The sequence below is a fragment of the Corvus kubaryi genome, unplaced genomic scaffold (assembly GCF_017639235.1).
Source record: "Corvus kubaryi isolate FWS band 111438036 unplaced genomic scaffold, C.kubaryi_AGA036_p1.0 37357, whole genome shotgun sequence".
NCBI lineage: Eukaryota > Metazoa > Chordata > Aves > Passeriformes > Corvidae > Corvus > Corvus kubaryi.
In genome coordinates, this window is record NW_024581117.1 from 14,314,031 (window position 1) to 14,329,602 (window position 15,572).

The following is a 15,572-nucleotide window of genomic DNA, read 5'->3' on the forward strand; positions in this document are numbered from 1 at the left end:
AGAAGTCTGAAAGATGAGTGCACATGTAATTATGGGGTGCTTAAAATACAGACAGAAAAATACTATTTTGTCCCTGTTTCAAGATGTTTAAAGATTTTTTTTTATGTGCACGTGTCATTACTACACAAGCCCTGGTTACTTGCTCTTACAAGCAAACAAGTCATGGAATCCAAAGGCATCCAGTCTGAAATATCCAATGTCTGCCCATAATGAACAGAAAAGCAGAGCAGTGGAGTTGCCCATGGCCCTTCACTCAAGTCTTTCTTAATGGCAAATATGACTTGAATTTGTAATAGATCAAGGTAGGTGTATATGAGGTCCTGTATCTGATGTACCTACTTCCTGATTAGCGAGAAAGTTTATTATTTCAACAATCTTTAAGGCGCGTTAGACATGTGACCTGCCAGCATTCAGACGTGCCACACACATTTAGAAAAAGAGCAAAGTACAGGTGCCTATCGCTCTGCATGCAACACCTCCCACGGGGGATTTCTCATCGCCCTATCTTTACATCTGCAGCCTTCAGCACAGAGGTAGACAGGCAGACTGTACCATTTAGAAACACTAAAGCAACCAGGCCTGTCTTCCAGAAAAAAAAAACCTGAAAAAAAGAAGTTCTGAAGGAGAGTGTAAGGCCTGAAGAGAGATTTCACTGTAAACATTCATTCTTAGCAAGTTTGTTTTTTTTTTTTTTTAACCAAATAGCCAAGAGGACTTTTTAAAGACTGTGCACCCTTCCACTTTCCTCCTTGAGTGGTAAAATACCCTTTGCAGGAAGTTTAATGATTTGGAAGGAACTTCATTTGAACTCTGTCCTGCCTCCACTGTGCACATTTGCTCCAGTGCTGTGTGCTCAGAAATCCTTTGGAAATACATTATCACACACATTATGTACATATTTGGAAGTATATAATCTATCATGCACCCTTGCTCTGCCTGACCCAGACACACAGCTGAAATGCACACACTGCTTGGGCAAAGCACTGTCTTTCCAGATCTTTCCACAAGCGTATTTTACTATGGAAAAACACGATATAAAACACTTTTTGTTATTCTTCATTTGCTTGTCTGAAGTATAATGCAGTTGACTCCAGCTGCTTTGGCCAGCAACAGCAGAATCACACACTTCAGCCCAACAGTGTCTGTGACGGGCACTGCCAAACACCACCCAGACAAAAACACCACTCTGATGAGGTCACGCATACCATATGCTGGGCTTTAATGCTTCACATCCCCATCTATAGTCCTTCAAGTAAACGACAGTGCTTAAACAAATTAAGGCATGATTAGCTTTACTGCTGCTTAACTTAATATGTGTATCACAACAGACAGACACAGAGATGCCACAGAACAGTACAAATAACTTATTACAGAAAACTGCTTCCGTTCAAAGTATTTGATTTAGGTCACACTTGTATGTGTAGACTTAACTGTAATTTTTCCTTAAAACAGCTTTTTGCAAGAGGTGTTCATTTTCAGACTACAGCAAGAACCATTACTAAACCCACCATACTTGTGAATTTTTAAACACAGAATATACATGATATATTACGAATGCGAAGTAGAATTCGCATTAAGGACCTAACCTACATGTCCCATTTCAAGACTTACACTTCCTACAGATACTAGTTTGAGATAGAAAATGCATGTTGCAAACTTTGTGTCTCTCATTTCCTGCAAAGGACAGAATTTTCATTCCATTGCTAAGCAAAGTACCACAGCAAATGTTCATATCTGCTTTATCCTCAAGATCCCCTTGTCACCACCATAAAATGAACTACATGACTAAATGGTCTGACCATCCCAGATTAATGAATGAGTCACTCAGTCACACACAAGTTTCACGTAGAGAATAATACAGTTTACGTCCTCCATGAAGCAACAGAGATAAAAGCCACTGGAAACAAGTTGTAGGCTGGTGTTTAAGGCACCACACATAAAGAATCCAAGCAACTTCTAAAGAGAAGGGCAGGATTCTAATAAGTACACACATAAGGTAAAAGAAGATTCATACGCACATTTAGCAGTGAAGACCAATTCACTGGCAAGTGTTATAGTTGGTATAGCAAACCTTGTGAAGACATGCAAGTGGGCTTGTATACTGCATGCCCTACTTTTAATAACGATATTCATCCAGCCCTTAGCAAGGTCATTGAATCTCTTAACAATTGAAACATGTTTATTTATGCAAAGAGCAGACATGGCATGGGAATGCATGGTTCACGGTTCCCCAGCAAGTCCTGCCAAAGTCTCTTTCATCTTGTTCTGGAAGAGCCACTTCTGGTAATGACAGTAATTTAGTTCTTTGCCTACTCAAACTTTGTTTTTCCTGCCAAGTCTCAAAGGATGCCAAGTGTGCTGTTTTCTTTGCTTTGAGCAGTTGTCACCTTTACAACTGGACAGCAGCACCTTATTCATGAAGCCTTTTGGCCCAATTGTTATGTGAAACACCACTGTTTCTTGATCAGAACTGATGTGAGCAGAATTCATACCAAATACTTGTCTGCTGCCCATTACCAGTATTATGAGTCTATGTAACGATGGGAAAAATTAAGTCAGTAGTTAAGAATTGTATCTGAAGTGAAATGGAGTCTTCCCACACAGATTCAAACTTTGTTTGTTTTGGCAGGAAGATACTGGAATTTTAGGCACTAACAGCAAAACGCAATAAAAAAGCGTTTAGGTCACCATGGTCTCTAAGGACTTCATATTGAAAATGTGCAGCCATGAGCTTAAACAAACTAAACACGTTTCAGAAGACTCAAAGTTAACTCATCCCTGCAAAGAATGATTCCTCACTTCTGTCCTCTGCTCACAAGCAGATCGATGCTATTCCAGACCAAACAAGGGAGCAAAAATACCATTTTCTTTGCAAAGCGGACAGTAACAGGAAGTTTACCAAAGATTTATCTAGGATCTGGTTTTATGGCAAAGAAAAGGGAGGCCAAAGAAAAGGAAGGTCTTACAGAAAAAAAATACAAGTACAAACTACCTTACATTAAGTGACTAATTACTAGGAATGTGATTTCCAGCATTAACAAAAAACAGCAAGCAAAAGCAATAGACACAATCCTCCCACTTCAGGTACCTTTAAGCAGAAAATAAATCCCAGTAATAAAGCTAATATTTCTGTCTAACACATTATTAGCATATATAGTTTCTGTTCTCTTGAAGACATTATCATTCAGTAAAAGCTCTTATCTGTACAATTAACTTGTACAATTTGGCACTGAGATACTGCTAGCCCTGCAAAGAGACATTCTTACAAAAGACATTTCTCAAGCTTTTTATAATCATTCAAATAAAGAAATCTTTGCACTATTCATCAGTGAGCACAATGCTATTTTATATTTCTACACTCAATATCCAAGCAGTATCTAGTTAAAACGCAAATTCTGGATGCCTTAGTACTTAGAGGAATCTCCATCAGCAAACTTCTTGTAATGTTAAAATAAACAATTCCGAGTATCTTGTCACCGAACTCATGATGGATACAGATCAACAGCCTCCATCTCAGGCTTTAATGGGTAACTATTTGCTCCATGAGAGGGGAAAACAGCCTGATCTAACACAGAATTGCCCTCTATGTGTCAAAAATGGAGGCCAACAGTTAGGGAGACCAAGCTTATCTCTGGAACTGTTTTTGACAAGCTACTGCTTTGTAGCAGTTTTTGGTCAGTATCTCTTTGAGAAGTGAAGATGCTAACACTGCTAATTTCAGTATTACCTATCATGATAGCATGAAGCCAGCTGTTCATTTGATGCATTTTAAAAAATACACTTTCAACTTGAATGCACCTTCCCAAATTAAGGTGCTTCTGAGTCTAATGCTCTATCAGTTAATATTCTTTGAATGGCCTAAAATGCATAGAACACTGCTATGTCACTGCCTGGCAATAGCATTGTTTAACAAAAGGCAGTCCTCCTATGTTCAGTTTGCTTTGCTCAGCTCAGAAATGATTCACTGCCAAAAGGAGATTGATTACTGTTACTGGAATGAGCATTATCAGACTCATGATCTTGACAGATTTCAGGCAAAGGACAGACACTAGCACCAGTATTTGCTTTGTAAAATGAATCTGGAAGACTGCGGCTGGACTCTGAGGGCGAATTTACACTTCATGGCTCAGCTGATTTAAGAGGTCGATGCTGCCAAAGGAGGATATCCCACTCTGTGTTGCGTCATCCTGACCCCCTCTGTAGAGGAAGCCACAGCACTGGATGCACCCTGGGCTAATCCAGCTCAGCTCATGAACATCACAGGCTTTCCCCCCGCACTGTGTTACCCCCTCCCGTGTTTGAAAATCAAGGCTGTGCTGGTTTAGAGGGCTGAAGGCACTAGCATAGGGGCTGATAGTGGGAACTGTTCTCTGCAGCAAAGCCAAGCTGTTCCAGCAGCTCAAGTCATAACATGTAACCTCACCCTGACAAGAAACGTTCAACTCATTTGGCTTCCCCACCACAGACACACAAAAGCACCAGCCTTTCCACGAACTGAACCTCCCTCTCCTTTCCCTAGGATTCTCTCTCAGCCACTTCTCTTCTTCTAGCTCTATATTTGGTATTGGGGAAAAAAAAACATCTTGGTGAAGCAGGAGGAAGAAGGGGTGTCAGGACAAAATTACATAGCATTTATTCAGGGCCATCTGTTATTCCAAGTCTGTAAGTACTATTTCTGTATCACCGCAGTGTACCATCCAAGCCATAAGGAAGAATTTATGGCTATTGTAATTGCAATCAGTTCAGCACAAGCTGAACTATCAAGTATTTTTCTACTTGCCATAGAAGAGATTTTTAGACCTTCTTCTGAAGCAGCAAGGGGGGGAATACTAATTCTCTTGTTCTTTAAATACACACGCATTAATATATTAATGTGTTTCTAATTAATGGAGAAGCATTAAAATCAAGAATACTGGAAATTTTACCAGGCTTAAAAACAAAAGTAAGAGAAGTGGTTTTCTTTAAAGGAACTAACATTTTCTGCTATTCATTCTCCAAAAAAACTCAAAAATCAGTAAGTGGAATATCATGCAAAGACCTGGAAATGAAAGCTTCAGAAGGAGGGATACCATCTTCTATCTGCTCTACAATTAATGGTACTGGTTAACCTTTAAAGGGGTCAGGTATTTTAATGAAAGGTGGTACAATAATATTAGTGGCACAGTACTCCTTGACATGATCAGATTAACTAGAATCATATATAGTACACAATATAATCTTTCACAAAATAAGGAATAATCTCTGCCAATAATCAAGAGGAAATTGTTCCTGAAACACAAAACTTCAACATAAAATGCACTTAAACAATAGTAAAAATATGGCTTTTAAATAAGTTAAATGGATAATACTTATGCACTAGTCAAATTTCTTACCTGATAGGGCTGAAAGGCACTATCTTCAGTTATGAAATCCAGCTGTTTGTCCACAAGGAATTCTACTGCAGTAATTGAATTGTATACACTTTTTCCAACCAAGGGCTTGAATGTCTATCAAGAAAAAAAAATGGAAAATTAAGCAACTGAAAAAAACCCTCAGCACATCAAACCCAAAACTGCATAAATACTGATGTATTCTTCCATCAAAACAAATTAACACAGAATAACAATTAGTAGTTATACAAGAACTGTTGTACAAGTTATACAAGAAAGAAGGATTTTGTGTTCTGATTTTTTTTTCCTTTGTGCTGTTGGTGGAAAACCAGCTGGAAAAGAGAACTACACCATACATTCTTCCCTTCCCTCACTGTGCTTGAGCAAGATTATTTACCACAGAAGTTTAAAGTACAGGAGCACCATTCTATCTTAAACACACAGCTCAGCCCACATATCCTCTCTCCCTGCCTGCAGGACCAGCTAGCACAGCAGTGATTACACTAAGGACAGCTCAAGTGGAAGCAGACTGCAGATGAGAAATTGCTCCCCCCCTTCCTGTTCTGAAATCGTTCACCTTGCCTCAAGTCAACCATCTCATTTCCCTGCCCATCTCTGAACTGCTCTGACTCTGCGCCTGCCGCCCCCGCAGCCGCTCCTCCCTGCAGCAACCGGCTGCTCCAGCACTACGCCTTCCGAGCCCACAGCACTGGGCACGGGCATTTCGCAGCAGGGCCAGGAGGTTTCCTGATTCACCCCGTGTGCTGGGAAAGCAACGAGGTCCTGAAGACCTTGCTGCTGGAGGAAGGAGGAAACATCCCAGCTCTGCTGCAAAATCCAGGCACAGAGAAAAAGGAGCAGGGAGTAAAAGGCTCCTTGACACCTTTTTGCCCAAATCCCCTGCCCTCATCCAGGCACAGCAGGATGCAGCAGGCAAGCACGGAGGGCGCCGTGACTTCAGTGGATCTCCCCTGAGAGGGGACAAGCAGGCCGGTCCCCTTCCCTGCTGGCTGGGTTTCCTGGAACAGAAGCGCAAGGAGAGCGTGACTGAGCGGGGATGTACCGATTGGGGATGAGTCAGGTGAAAAGGAAATCCCAGCGGATGGAGGGAAGAGAAATGCTGCTCTGAAGACAGACAGGAACAGCAGAGGAAGACATCAGTGAACAAAAGAAATGACTGGCAGAAAGAACATGCAGGATGCAAGGGGGAAAAACATGGAGGGACAGAAAAAAATAAGAGGAAAGTTATTCTACAGGACAAAAAAACAGTAATGAGGGAAAACAGGAAAAGAAAAAAGCCCTTTGAGACCAATTCTAAATTTAAAATGCAAGAGAAAAAGACAAAGAGGAGAAACAAGGGTAGGTCAAACCACATGAAGCATTGTGCAAATGCTACACCAAGATCTGTAAAACGCTGCTATCACAGCTCACACGCAACACCCCGCAGCAACAGACCCCAAGTACTTACAAGGGGAAAAAGCAGGATCACCACGACCTATTTCCAGATGGGGGAACTGAGGCACGAACCAATCCCATAACTTGACAAAAGCCACTAAGCAGGGCAGCAGCAGAGCCAGCAACCTGCCCTCAGCCAGTCTGCAGGCAGCTCGTAACAGAGCACTCAAGGTTTTATCAGGCTTCATTACCTACTTTACAAAGGTGTTGCCTTGCGATTAGGCTAAATATAACCCAAGTCTCTCTGGAGCTTCGGCTTTGGCACTTACTAAACAAATGAGAGAATACTTCACAGGAGATACATTATACTTTCTAATAAATTTATCCAACTCCACAAATGCTCAGACTGAATGCACTGCATTCTTGTTTCCATTTTATTTAAGGTTTCACTTCAGCTGCTACTCTTTCCCAGACAAGCAAGGTAAAAAAGCCAAACCTCTCAGCCAGTCCGCCATCTCTACAATATGTAACCAGATGAAAGGGCTGGAGGAGCAAGAGCATATGATAATATGCCAACTACAGAGTTCAAATAGTAAATAATTATTTAACCTCTAATAGCTAAGAAAAGGCCTTTGCTCTTCCATCACTTTCCTACAATGGATCTTGTATTGCTAATGGTTAAGAGAGGGTGGAGTTCACATCATCAAATTGCAAAATGTTGAGTGTATAAACTCACAAGAGGACAAACTTTTCTTTGAAAAAGCCAATGCTGTAGTCTTTCAGCTCTTAATCTGCCCCCACGTCTTCCCTCACACTGTTCTACTTTTTCCATGCTGGCTCCTTTCTAACTTTCTGAGCTATTTTTTAGGTCAAGAAATGTGTTTCCGACTACAAACAACAGGACATACCACATCATTAGCTGAAACAAAACTGCGTGGAATGTGGCTCGCAGTCATCATTCAGGATTCAGACAACACTACAGATTAAGGTACATGTGAGCCATTGGTTTATCTTCCTACTGGTATTGAAAGAACTAGTTCCAAATATAGATCTGGGAGTGTGATTATTCTGAGAAGAGAAACGTAATGCCTTCTCACTTGCTTTCATAGATCTGTGCCTCTAGACAGGTCAACGCCCCCAAAATACGCATGTGGAGGATGCAGGCTATCCCACAAGCACAGAGGAAAAATATGTAAATAAATAAAGCAAAACCATGCCATGTCACACACTTCCTCCTATGCGAATGGCTGCTCCGCTGCACACAACTTGAGATTTTTCAGACGCTATTAAAAAACATTCCCACTATCAAAGAACAACAAAACACCACCCTTTAATAAATGAGTTCTTGGAAAAGCAAAGTCCAGGCTCCATCAGTTCCACGAGATAGGCAGGCCACCAAGGAGATACGCAACCTGGGACAGGTTAGGGATTTGAAAAACTTTAAGATGGAAGACATAACTGAATTTCACACTACATATTACCCATGCACAGAGAAAAACAGACAAGAGCACAGCAGGCAAGAGTCAGCTATCAGAGGCAAGCATGTGAGACATGCAATAACATGAAAATAGATGCAAGAAGGTCCAACGAGCTCCTCACAGACACTCCCTCTTTCCATTCCCAAAGTGGAGGACAACTTTAAGGACAACCAAGCATACTGGCTGAAACCAGGAAAAACTGAACCTCTGTGAACGAAAATCTCCCTTTCAAACCTGCAGCTTGTAAAAGGAAGCTTTATGTGTTAACCCAATTCCCCAAAGACCACAACTAAGCGAAGGACTCAAGCACTCAATTTTAAGCGACATCTGGCTTCACCACTATTCTAAGTGGCTGCTTGGAAAAAAAAAAAAAAAATTCCACTTTTCCCCCCACCACATTTCCCTGCTTGGCCAAAGGGAGCTCCATAAACACACACACACACACTCTCTTTGGTTGCTTTCCTGCAAGTTCCCTGATGCTGAATAAAGCGTGTTTCTTACTCTGCCCCCCTCGCCATGATTTTACCCCAGCTCATGCCAGCAATAACTTGCCTACAAGAGGCAGCTGGGACAACACTGAGTCTGAGAATTGGATTCTGGATCTTCTGGAAACTCAAATAACTTTTTAGAAGATATTAATTACCATCTCTCCACAGAAAACAATCACAAAACTATTCAAAAGCGCTCACCAAATACTAACACAGCAGATTACTCACTTACTACCTTTTCTAATGCCCAATAACACAACTCATCTCTTTATTTATCTTTCCAAAACCCCCATAGCAACCACAGGACCCACTTTCCCAAGGAAGCAGCAGCGAGCAAGCACACAGTGCATTTTTACCTCTGCCCAGTGCAATTAAGCAGCTGGAGTGGTGGTAATCCGCCTCCAGCATGTGAGCAAGCAGTTCCCTGGCACTGGCCAGGACTCCAGGAGCCGCCTCACCTCGGCTGCTGCAGCCTGGGCGCTGCCAGGCTGTGACACCCAGAAGGCTCAATGCAGCAAACGCTCGGGTTACAGCTGAGCTCGCAGCTGCTGCCCGGCTCATCCCGCACGTACCACTGCCTCAGCTGCCTCGCTGAAGCTCACAGGCTGCTTAGCTGGGCACTGTGCCTCAAGCCTGCTCCCCACACCACAAAAACACATCCTACTATGCACACACACCGCAGTGGCCCTTTTTAAAAAATCTTTCTAGAGGAATTTATGCCGTAAGCCTAACAGCCTTTGAAAGAGTTAATAATTTAGAAAGCTATTCTTACACTAAAACATTTACATTCTCTACTTCTTCCTCTTTAAAGCACAAAAATTGATAAGATCATGTAAACTTAATTTTTACGTGCTATTCAGAAAACTTTTCCACATATTGTTCTCTAGCCTTGCTGTTTAGTCTGCAATAGCGCAAACACTGGCACCTTTTCATTCTGACACTCAATCATTCAAAATAGCTGTAGCTCTCTTCCAACGCCTGTTTGTTGCCATGGTTTGTACTCAAAGGCAGAATTACCAAGTGAAAAGAGCGGACAATCAGTAAAGCAGATCTGACGTTAAAATCGAGCACGGGGTTTCCTCATTCGCGGATTACCCTGCCTGCAATCCCTACGGAAGCACCCGTTTCCAGCCAAGGCGTTATTCCGGGCGGAACTCTCGCAGCCCTTCGCCGGGGGGGCCAGAAGGAAGTACCCGTCGGGACGCGGGGGGAAGGCAGCGCCAGCCGGGCTCGCTGCCCGCCGGAGCTGCCGCATGGCAGGGCGCACCAACGGCGCCCACGGCTGTTCTAACGGCGGGGTCCGCGCCGTTAACGGCCGGCACCGAGTCCTGCCGCTCCCGCACCCCGCCTTAAAGGCAGAAACTTAACCGAAGAAAAGCAAAAAAAACCCCACAAAACCTCAGTTTTTTTCTGAACTCCCCTTCTCCCGTTTCCCGAGCGGCGCAGGCCACCCTGCGCGCCTCCGCGGGTGCGGGAGATACCCGGTACTCACGTAGTCCCGGGGTCGCCGCGCTCTCGTGCTCGCCGGGCCGCGCACAAAGCCGCCGCCGGCCGCGTGCCGCGCCGCGCGCGCCCCCCGCGGGAGCCCGTTCGTCACGTGCGCCGCTCCGCGGGGACGGGACGAAGGGGGGGGTCAGGACCGCGACAGCCCCGCGGGCCGGGGGTGCGGCCCGTTCCGCCTCAGCAGCCTCGGAGGGCAAACAAAGGCGCCCGTCGCAAAGTTGAAGTGTCCGCGCGGGTTGTGTGTCCCGCAGGGGAAGCCGCTGAGGCGCCCCCCAAACCACAGCGGCGGATTCTCTCCTCCTCCCCCCCCCCCCCGGCCGGCACGCACCTCGCTCGGCAGCCCGGCCCGCGGGACCTCCGCACCCGCCTCCGCCTTTGAACTCACAAGGAAAATGGTTCTCGCCGCGCCGCTTCCGGGTCGGGCCGGGCGGCCGTGCCGGGGGCGGAGACGGCGGGGCCGGAGGAGGCGGCGGCGGGGAGGGAGAGAGGAGGAGAAGGAGGAGGACGACTCACCGCCCGCCCTTTGTGGGGCCGGCGCGGACTACCGCGCAGCTGTGCGCTCTGCGGAGGGCCCGGCGCGTCCCCGCTGCTGGGTCATGGCGCGCTGCCGATGCCGCTGCTTACATAAGGGCAGGCGCACGGTGCCGGGGCGGGAGGAGCCGGGCTGGGAACACCGAGCTGAGCGCCGGGAGCACGCCGCGGGAAGAGGCGGCGCTCGGCAGGCGCGGCCCGCGTCCACGTCCCGCGGGGGCGGAGTCGCGCGACACGTGTGGCGGCGGCTCGGGAACGCGGCCGGGGCACCCGGGGGCCGACAGCCGCCCGCTGCCGCCGCTCCGCGCCACAACCTCAAACCTCGTTTATGGCCTCAGTGCTTCCTCCCCCCGCGAAGCCCCCGCGGCGCTGAGCCCGGCCTTGGAAAGCTCTTCCCTATCCCTCCCGCAGGTGGGCTTTGGAAAGTCAGCAAGCGAGGGCTGCAGCTCGTCCACATTCAACCGAGGGGAAAAAAAAAGTAATAAAAAGGAAGGGCGGGTCAGGCATGAGCTCAGTGCCTGGTTTGGGTCCAGGAGCAGCCGGAGCAGAGGGTAGTGGGCGGTTCTGCGCCCCCCTGCGCCGTCAGAGCAAAGGCTGCGCAGCCCAAAGCCTTCAGCAACAGCACACAGTGCTCAGCAGAAACTCACGGAAAACGTTCTCAAGCACAATTTTCTCATTTTTAGCATACAACCTATTTTGTCCCTGGTGACCGCCTCCCCCCGCCAAAAAAAAAAAAAAAAAATAGAAATTAAGCGTGTTTCCCCACTCTCCAACACAAGCTAATGTCACTAACTAGTTGTTAACAGTTCACATGGAAACTTCAACTGCATCTTGCAGGGTGAAAAAGTTCAGGGGACACTTCGTAATGAGAAAATGGTTTCCAAAGAGAAATTTAGCAAAAACACCTGTAATACACTCCTTGAACTTAGCTCACATACACAAACGTGGATAGTAAGAGAAAAAAAAGAAAAAATAATCACAAGGGAGGTTGTGATAGAGACATTTATTTCCCCCAAACTCTTTAAACATAAACAGCTGTACATTTTTCACTTCATGGAAAAAATACAAAGCGTGTCATTTGCCAAGAAAGTATGAGAATAATGGGAAATCAATGCATGACTACATCTCTGTTCTCATCTTGAATTATTCCAAATGATGTAAGCTTAAAGGTGTACCGGAATGCTATAACATACTAAGCTTTGAAATAAAATAGTTGGGTACAGCTAAACATTAAAGCTGAACTAGAAGGCTCTCTACCCATCACAGGCTTTTCTCCAGCAAATTGGTTTTCTTCCACAACAGTGACACTGCACGCATACAAGCAAGGGCAGGAACCAGGCTACCTGTACATGGAGTTTGTCACTACCTGGCCTATGCTCAAACCCTGTAACTGCAAGACTCCTGGATTTTGCTTGGAAGGGACACTAGCAGAGGCAGTTTATTGTATTGATTTTCCTTTTTTAAGTGGTCTTCCATCCTGGCTGGCTCAAGGCAGCTGAGCAGCCTTATATGGCAACAAGGCTGCGGGGAGGCAGCAGTGCCTTGAGCAGCCTCCATCTGTTCCTGACCACCCAGACTGGACAGTTGCTCCTCCAGCACCCCTGCCACAGCCCGTGACCAGATCTGCTCAGGGATACCCTCAGGGCTTGCCACAGAAAGGCTGCTTTCTTCCACCAGCAGAACATGGCTCACTAACCTCCTTGGTTCCCCCAAAACACACCTGCCCCAGCCATGCCATGGTGGGGGCTGCACTGCCTTATCACCAGAGGAAAACATTAAACATCTTAGTGACACCATTCTGACCTTATTTCCTTTCACTTCCTTATTCTCCAGCCCACCTCTCACTGGATAGGGGGGAATAACACCTCAGTCACTTTCACCAGTACTGAGAGAGGTCATGTAGTAGCAAAGACTGAAAGGCAACCTTATTCCAGGTTTGGGGCTGCAGTTCGCACTGCGGTTCCCCTTTGGAGCAGAAGTGTGCCTTGGTCTCTGCCACCCAACAGCAACAGAACCTCTTCTCAAGTGAGCAAGACAGTCTTTTACAGACCTGGTCCTTCAGAGGCCTCATCACCTCTGAAAAATAAAACTTGACCTATCAGTAATAGCTGACACAAGAAAATATCTTGGAACTCAGACTTTACCAAGTAATCAATAAATAAAGTACATACTAGATTACCTCCAAGAAGTACTGAGCATCCCAAAAACATACTACTTCTACCACCAGATTCCCACCTTTCTCATACAGTTTCAGGTTTTGTTTTACCATTTCTCTTAAGAGCCCAGACACTTAATAGCTATTTCAGGAAGGGCAAACAAATGAATAATGCCTATTACAGAGCACAACATACTTCATGCTGCTCTTGAACTAATGGCACTCTGATAGCTGTGTGGTATGTAGTGCAACTGTCAAAGCAGGCAATCCTTAATAATATCCAAAGACAGACACTATTAAAATACAAATCACAAGACTGTCTGGAGGACAGGCAAGTTTGCCCGTTTGGACAAAGCTTTACTAATAGACTGCAACTTAGTAACAAAGAATATTAATACTCAGCCCAGCACCACCAATTCATTACCACAGAGGGATTTTGCTAAAAATTCTCGAGTTTCACCAGCTATGCATGGAATACTAACTCAGCAACTCCATTTCCAAGGGCTTCACTTAAAGGCATCCTCAGGAAAAATCCACTAAGTGGTAAAACGCCTTTTGGAAGTATAAAAAAAAACAAGAAAGTTGCTACAGGTATAATTGTTAAGTATGCTAAGGCAACATAAAGTGACGTTTACATCATTACGACTTACAAAATTTACGACAATATATATGTGTATGTTATTAACAAAACACAGATTTGCCATATAAAGGTACTAACCAATTTTTAAATAAGGGTTTTAAAAGTTAGTGTCTATCCAAGCCTGGTTTTGACATTTGCAAAATACTACACTTTACAGGCTTATTTAGTCGTCACATTATTTTAGCACTGTTTTCCACTCCTATTTGCTTCTTCTCACAATTGGGCCTGAACTCTGTCAAACAAGCCATACTATAGGCTTGCAGAACAGAGCTGCCTTTGTTCTTTGGCACTGCCAGTCCCCTATGGAATCAGGCAGCACACTGAACTGCACTCGACAAACAATCCCTGACCTTCAATTACTGCCTTGGCTCACTGCCACAGGATACATGTATTACTGGTAACACAACGTGCCCTATTTTGCAGATAATCGCTAGAACTACAGATAATCATGAAAATCAACGGAAAAACGCAAACATTCTCTTCCTAAATTTGCAGTTGTAACTTCCCCGGTGTGCTGCAGCATAGCCCAGGCTCGGGCCACACATGTGAGGATAGCAATACTGCAGGTTTTGTATTTTTAGTGACTGCATGAAAAATTCCAGGTGGTGGATGGTTTTGCCTTCCTCCGCTGGAGGTTTTCAGTTTGTTTTTTGTTTGCTTTGAGGCGGAAGGCACGCCGGGTTGTGCTGGCACAGTCGTGCAAGAGCTGCTCTTTTTTTTTCCCCTGCTATTTTTCCCCGTTAGAAGCCTGGCAGGTTTTTCAGTGGAGCGGCGCTGGCCGAGCGGGCAGAGGCCGGTGGCAGCTGCAGCCCCTGCACTTGCAGGCTGGCGGGCAGCCAGCGCCCGGGCCCTGTGCCACCGCCCTGCTGGGAGCTACGGCCACCAGGAATGCCGCACCGGCACTGGGGAAGCGACAGCACACACGGATCAGGCATTCTGCTGTGATCCCCCTTCGTTTCTTGCAGACAGCGAACCCCTTGAACTGCAAACCGTGCTCCTTCCTCACACCGCGCCAGAGAAACCCACGTGCGCAGTGCTGCTGGCCAGGAAAGAGCACATGCAAATATTGCAAATGAGTAAATATTTAAACTTTAAAACAAATGAAGGTTAGTTAAATCGGTCTTCATCATTTAAATTAGCATTTTTTTTCTGCTTCTTCCTGTCTGTGCTGCCCCACATTTGCTTAGCAAGCAGAACCGTTTCATAGTGATAGTCCTGCAGATATTTCCTGCAAAAATAATGCAGTGTAAGGGCAGAGCTATGGTCAGCCTCATGTTAGTGGAGAAATTAAGATTCTCATTATGCATTTGTGCAGCCCATCGAGTTCAGACCCTGTACTTAAGTGCAGAAGCCAAAGTCCAAAGGAGAAATTAATGTGTGTGAAACAATCATTACTACTGGAACTGCAACACATGGCATTCCGGTGCCAGTTCATTTGGCAAATTCTTCATTTAACTCTCCTTTTTTGGTTATTGAGGTGGGCAAATCAGACAAGCAAAAACTTCACCAGGCTATCTTTAGTAGTTTTTCAAAACCGAGAAGCTGAGGACAAGAGTGTACATGACGGAACACATGCAACAGTACAATTAATACACTCCACATCAGTGCTAACTGATTTTACAGTATATTTCAAATTATTCCAATTTAAAATATAGTTTCTATCCTTGCAATGTTTTCAGTCAACTTTTAAAACTAATTTTGACCTTCTCTGGGCAGGCATCATGGGGTTTAATGCTGCATGCATCAACATGACTGTGCAATTTTCCCCATTACTTCATCCCCATCAACTTCATCATACCAGTACTGTAAACACAACTCTGGGAATAAGCTCTGTTAGTGATCTGGTGCTATTTCTGTGGCTGAATTAGTGTCCCTGCTGCAACAGGAGACCAATAATTGTGGTAAAAGAAAAACCAGATGCATGGCCTTAAAAAAAATCATTATCATTGTAGTCAATAGCATTGTATGAGTTTTCTTATTTGCTGGAGAGTGCTCTAACTCTAGATTCATGTT

The 15,572-nt window shown here is 45.1% G+C and overlaps 1 protein-coding gene across 4 annotated transcripts in view; it reads right to left on the reverse strand.

Annotated features, from left to right (window-relative positions):
- JMJD1C (jumonji domain containing 1C) overlaps positions 1 to 15,572 on the reverse strand; it is a 159,038-nt gene that overhangs the window by 50,641 nt on the left and 92,825 nt on the right. For 3 of the 4 annotated variants that reach the window (XM_042033381.1, XM_042033379.1, XM_042033383.1), the window contains exon 3: positions 5,373 to 5,486. In XM_042033381.1, coding sequence (XP_041889315.1) covers positions 5,373 to 5,486 — 114 coding nt within the window. Of the gene's footprint in view, positions 1 to 5,372; positions 5,487 to 10,561; positions 10,670 to 15,572 lie in introns of those variants that run through there. The other variant, XM_042033382.1, reaches the window with a different exon arrangement.